A 6,649-nucleotide genomic window follows, 5' to 3' on the forward strand; every position below is an offset into this window, starting at 1 on the left:
TCTAATTTCATAATTTAATTTCCTAACATCCTAACTTCCTAATTTTCTGATTTCATAATTTAATTTCCTAACATCCTAACTTCCTAATTTTATAATTTCCTAACTTCCTTATTTCCTAACGTATTATTTTCCTTATTTCACGATTTTCTAATTTCTGAATTTCCTTTTTTCCTTATTTCATAATTTCCTAATTTCCTAGCTTCCTAATTTCCCAACATATTAATTTCATAATTTTTAACTTCCTAACTTCCTAAACTCCTAATTTCCTAGTTTCCTAATTTCCTAATTTATAATTTTCCTAATATCCTAACTTCCTAATTTCCTAGTTTCCTGATATGGTAATTTCCCAATTTCCTTACTTCCTAATTTCCTTGTTTCCTAATTTTAAAAATTTCTTTATTTCCTTATTTCCTAATTTTCTAATTTCCTTACTTCCTAATTTCCTAATTTCCTAATTTCCTCATTTCCTCATTTCCTAATTTCCTCATTTCCTAATTTCCTAACTTCCTAACATTCTAATTTCCTTACATATTAATTTTCTAATTTCCTAATTTCTTAATTTCCTTGTTTCATAATTTCATAATTTCCTAATTTTCTTATTTTCTTTATTTTACTAATTTGCTATTATCATAATTTCCAAATTTCCTAATTCCCTGGTTTCCTAATTTCCTAACATATTAATTTCCTTATTTCATAATTTCATAGTTTTTTAATTTCCTTATTTCATAATTACATTTTTTTTATTTCAGTTTTTCTTGTTTTAGAATATAAGAATTTCTAAATTTTCTTTTATTTATTGATTTCTTAATTTTGTTTATAATTGTTGTTAAATGTTTTTGAATAAACATTTTTAATCTATTTAATTTTAAGTTTTGAATATTTTTAATCTTTTTATTTTTTCCTCGAAAGAACCTCAATCGCGCACACCGTCAATCGCGCTCATACCGAACTGTCAACCGAGCTGTCAACTTTTCTTGGGGGGGTCACGAAAAGAACACGCAACATTTCTTGACCGCGTTCCTTCCGATCAGCATACCGTACTTTTACAGTAACTTTTTCAATTTTTTGCATGTTTTTCACCTTTTTTGCTATAAAATGGCACCATTATCATTTAAATTGTAAATAAATGCATAGAGGCATAGTATGGGGCACTAGAAAAATTACTGCATACTTCTTTTTACTTAAAATATATGAAATGTTAGTAAAAAACACTGCTAAACACACTTTTTAAAGATCAAAAATTGGTTGAAAAATTGATTTTGGGCGATTTTTTAAATCGAAGCCCGTCTAAAGGCGGGGTTGGGTTGTAGAGGGTTAAACTTCCACGATTTTTGTATTTTTTTCATAAGCATGTTTTGAAGAGCTTTTTGTTGCATTTTCTTTCTTTTAGCTTGATCTAACATTGACCAAAATATGAGATCGATCTGACGTCTACAGCCAGAGTTATTCAACTGTCTCATTGTAGACGCACTTGGCAGGAACAATGAGACAGCTGGGGAACAATGAGACACTCTACAAAAATCAATACTTTTCAAGTAAAACATCATGTTTTTATATTGTTCCATTGACTTGCTTAGAACATTTTCAAGCAATTTTGTCAACACGAAAATTCAATTAACAAAAATTATACTAAAAAGTATTTAAATTTTGTAAAATCTATATATTTTACCAAATAACTTTATATTTTTGGTTAAATGAAGTTCAAACTCAATAAATATGCCAAAATCACTTCCAATTCATGTTTTTAAAGATTTCCATAGATTTTGAAAAGTTTAATGAAGAAAAATCAAAGTGTCTCATTGTTACCCATGGGCCGAAAAGAGTGGGGAACAATGAGACAGCCCTGGATTCTGGGTATATTCTAAATTTTGGTCAAACCTAATAAAAGGACATTGTAGCCCAACTCATGCCGTGTGAAATGACGAAAGAAATTTGGAGAAATATTGCACACTTTGCACCAAATTCTCCACCCTTGCAAATCATAACACGCAGAGAAAGGAATTATCAATTCGATAAATTTATGACATCAATTCGATAAATAAAATTATCGGTTGGCAACCAATAATTTATTTTATCAAATTCAATAACTTTTCTTATCAATTTGATAAATTTTATTATCAATTTGATAAACTATATTATCAGTTTGCCAAACATCATTGAAGAAACGTCAAAAGCAAAAAGTATCAATTCGATAAGATTATTTATCGTTTTGATAAATTTGTATTATCAAAACAATAATTTGGATTATCGAATCAAAAATTGTATTTATCGTCCTTTCCTAGGTAGTACTTTTGTTCTTTCTTTCAATTTAGAATCATACCAAATCACAGGTTTACTGTTTAAATAACTACATGCTCAGCCAGGAACTTTACTCTGATACTCTGATTTAACGTGGGGGAAGTCATCAAGCGACGTCGAAAACTTCGCACGGGTTGGAGGCCGGTCAGTTTTGCCGGTTCAGATTTGCTTCTCCGCTCCGATCAGTTTGTTTATGTTTATTTTGACAGGAGAAAACGTGCATGCGGAAAAAAGTCCGGCGATAATTTTATTTATCAAAACATTATTGTTTCGATAACAAAAGTTTATCAAAATGATAAATCAAAATTATCAAAACAATAACTAAAAGGGATCAATGTTGATAAAAATATTTATCAATTTGATAAGGCTGAATTTTGCTGCACACCAAATATCTGCACACTTGAAATCCTACCCCTACTCCCCCCCGCTCGCCTAGAGTGGTGCGTGTCTCGACTGAGCTTTGTTGCTTTCGAACACTTTAGAACAGTTTCGAACTAGGGTGTGTGTCTTAGACAGTTTTTTTCTGCTGTAGTTTGGGGTGTGCACTCTTGTAAACAAGTTCCACAAGTTGCACGATTGTCTAAAAATCGTTGCAACCTGCAATATTAGTTTTTGTGTTAATGGCAGCCTATGAGCGAAAATGTAATTTTTACTCATAATTTACTTTACTTACCAGAATCAAACATGTATTACACTCAAACCCCGATGGTTTAACAACAACTGTTGTCAAACGAACAGGGTCACGTTTTAGTTTGACACCCCTTTTACACGAAGTTCACACACACTACTAAACGTTTGTTTTGATAGTGTGCGTGAGCGCCGTGTAAAAAGTGACAGTTCGTCACTTTTTAGTATGACTTTGACCAACAGACGGGGTACAAACTAAAAAAGTGTCAAACGAAAAAGTGACCAACCACCGGGGGTTGAGTGTAATAACTTTGCAAGGGAGCTTCCATAACCAAAGCCACTATTATGGCAGACGTGTATCTAGTAGACACACCTTTCCTCCAAATACTACGTCTTGTGAGAGCCATTTTATCATTGTTCCCCGTGTCTCATTGATGACTACTCTACCCTCTACTTTTCAATTACAAATTTAATGTTACATCAAAAAGTTAAGTATACAAATTTAGTAAAATTTCTCGGCTTGAAGAGAAAAAAAATATCTCAATTCTTTCGCTATGGCTCAAAAGTTGCGTGTTTTTTATGTCCTTGTACATAAAACATGCAAAAAACTCAAAAATTAAATAATACAGATCTCGGATTTTTTTACACAAAAATAATTTGAAAATCGTAAAAAAATCCTTCACCCAATTTTTCTGAATAGTCCTCAACAATACCTACAACTTTGCCCAAGACACCAAATCGATCAGAAAATTCCTTCAAAAGAAACAGGTTTTCGACTATTTTTATGACACAAATGGCTTCTTTGGTCATAGGGAAAAAATCAAATACTACGATTTCGTAGAGAATTGGTTGGCTGTTACGAGGTATCGCAAACTAGAAAGAGCATTCAAATTCGATGATCAACTACACCAAAAAGAGATCGTCAGCAGAAATCTTTTACAAACAAAAGATACGGCCTGCTTTGTTCTACTGTGCAGTGCCATACAGTTTGTTGACCAGATCGCTCGCGTTTTCTAGTTTCTTTCCACGTCGAACCCCAAAACCATGGTGGTTCCAACCGCCGAAAATTCCCTGCCGGAACTACCCGCCGAGGTACTGGTGCACATCTTCCGGCACTTGCCGGCCAGCGATCTGTGCACGACCCGCGTCACGTGCCTCCGCTGGAATGCCGTAATCCGCGACAGTGCAATGCTGATGAAGCGGTTCGAACTTTTCATCAGCCAGCGCCTACTGGAGCGATTCGGAAAAGAGCATGGCCTACTGGATCAGGTGCTGCTGTTCAAGAGCTTGGGCGGAGTCAGCTTCGTACGGACCACCGACAATCCGCTGGAGGTGATCGGGCCATTTTGGGATAAGTTTGGAGCGACGCTTCAGAAGGTTAGGTTTAAGGAGTGCACGATTTCGGCGCAAACTGTGCTGCAGGTGTTGCGGAAGACGCCTAATTTGAAGAGTTTTTCGCTGGATGAGAGTTCTTCAAACACCATGGCCTACCACACTCCGACGTGGGCTTCGTTCAGGCTCGATCGACTCGAGAAACTTGATCTCCACGTTCAGGATGATCGCTTCCTGAACCTGTTTGGTCAGTTGGCACCTAGCTTGCGGGTGCTGAAGTTTGACGGAAAGTGGAAGGTTAGAGACCAGCTCTTCCAGACGCTGCTGCCTTTGATAAGAAGCCGGAAGGACTCGTTGAAAAAGCTGACCCTTCGACTGATCCAGACTTCACCGGAACTGCTGGACGAAATCGGTTTGATCAAAGGTCTACAACTGACGGCAATTTCTCTGCAAAACTGGGAAATCATTGACGATCGTACACTTGCTCGTTTCCTACGACGGCAGCGAAATCTTGAGCAGTTCAAGTGTAATCACGAGACTTACTTGGAACCAAGTGTAAGTTCTGAACGCTGATCGTTTGGTCTTAACCATGAACCTTTTTATTTTCCTCCGCAGATGCTGGAACGACTGACGGACACCCAGTCGAAGCTGCGTTGCGTCCAGATCGGCACACGCAATGCCGACCTTCCACGGTTCTTCAGAAATACTCGCCATCTGGAACACTTGAAGCTGTCCCTCGGCGATTCTCAGATCATCGACCTAAGTTACAACCGAAGCCCAAAGTTGAAGACGCTGCACCTGACCGGGTACAACATCCTGAAGGCAAGACTCGCCCTGTTCTTCCAGCAATCGCCCAACGTCCAACGGCTCACACTGGAGTACTGCCGACAGCCCAACATAACCGAGCTCGTCGAAACCATCGGAGAGCTGCGATCGCTGGAATATCTCAAACTCAGCAATCACTCCTCCAAAGTAGGCAAATTGTCCGCCGACGATTCCACCCAGAACCACTGGCCCCGTCTAACCACCCTGTACCTGCGATCGTGCGAGCTGGCCCCCGGAACGATCGCGGCCCTTGTCCACCGTGCGCCCAACCTATCTACGGTGATCGTCGAAAACGTAACCCTCGCAGACGCAGACGTACTTTCCATAACCAAGAACCTACCCCGGTTGCGCCTGCTCACGTTGACCCACCCGCGGAACGATCTAAGCGAAACCGCGCTCGGCTATCTGAAGAAATATGGCCGTGGCCTGAAGCGGCTGGAGTTCAGCATTGCGAGCGGGGAGATCACCGAAAAGTATCGCGATCGCGAGTTTGCGAAGGCCCTGCCGGGGGTGGAGATCGAGATGGTTCCGCGGTTGCCGGGAGAGGACGGGCTCGATTGGTACGATGATTTTGATGAATTTTGAGTTGAATGTGGTTGAGTGAGGTTGTGGGGTGGTCGTTTTAAGTTGTTATATGATCGTATTTGAAAAAAGGAGTATTTCAAACGCGATTAAATTGAATTAATGAGAAATAACATGAATTGTTAAAAAATAAAGAGTTTTTTTTTTGCGGATCGTTGAGAAAGTATAACCATAAGATGCCTCTTTCAAATTTTTTAGTCTCGATTTTTTTTATTTCTTATTTTTTTTAATTTTTTGTTTGAGTAAAACTTAGTTCAAGCATGTAACAAGAAACCAAGATTTATCATATAAAATCAAATTCCTAAAAATAAATTAAGGCTGATTATGTAACACTGAGAAAAGCTAATTTTCGTCATAAATTAAACTTTTAGGGGCTGCCACATTAACAATAGAGTTATCTACGTGTGTATGTATTGCGTGTAAGTACACGAAAAAAAGTGAGGTTAAATTTTGTCCGGCAAGCAAGTCAAATGGTGCGCTAGTGTGCGTACGCGAAACGTCATAAAGCTCTTATAGTTATATCTTGATATTTGTTCTTTTTTTTATCCATCGTAAAATATGTTGTCTTTTCCTTTTTTTTAATTACAGTCCAGACTCGATTATCCGAAGCCTCGATTATCCGAAGTTTCGATTATCCGAAGGTTTGTATCCAGATCTTTAAGCGAAGCTGGCGTTACGAATGGTGAACGCCGTGAACGCCCGAAATGTCAAAATCGCGCAGTTATACCAACATTAGAAAAAAAGTGTGGCATGACCAATGAAAACTTTTTTGTAATGTTGGTACCACTGTGCGATTTTGACATTTCGGGCGTTCACCATTCGTAACGCCATCTTCGCTTAAAAATCTGGATAGGACTTCGGATAATCGATTCACGAACAAAAAAATTTGTTTCGCATTTTTTTTATTTTCTTACTTTAAACATCAAATTCGAGTTCTGCGACCCAAATGACATAAGGCTTTATAACCCTATTACCAAGATTAGAA

At 37.9% G+C, this 6,649-nt stretch overlaps 1 protein-coding gene across 1 annotated transcript; it reads left to right on the top strand.

Moving 5' to 3' along the window:
• Window positions 1–3,909: 3,909 nt before the first annotated feature.
• LOC120419576 (uncharacterized) lies at window positions 3,910–5,772 on the top strand. The gene is made up of 2 exons (XM_039582304.2): window positions 3,910–4,812; window positions 4,873–5,772. The coding sequence occupies exons 1-2, from the start codon at window positions 3,970–3,972 to the stop codon at window positions 5,665–5,667; spliced, it is 1,638 nt and encodes a 545-aa protein (XP_039438238.1). The 5' UTR covers window positions 3,910–3,969; the 3' UTR covers window positions 5,668–5,772.
• The last annotated feature ends 877 nt before the right edge of the window (window positions 5,773–6,649 follow it).

The sequence above is a fragment of the Culex pipiens genome, chromosome 3 (genome assembly GCF_016801865.2).
Source record: "Culex pipiens pallens isolate TS chromosome 3, TS_CPP_V2, whole genome shotgun sequence".
Classification (NCBI taxonomy): Eukaryota; Metazoa; Arthropoda; class Insecta; order Diptera; family Culicidae; genus Culex; species Culex pipiens.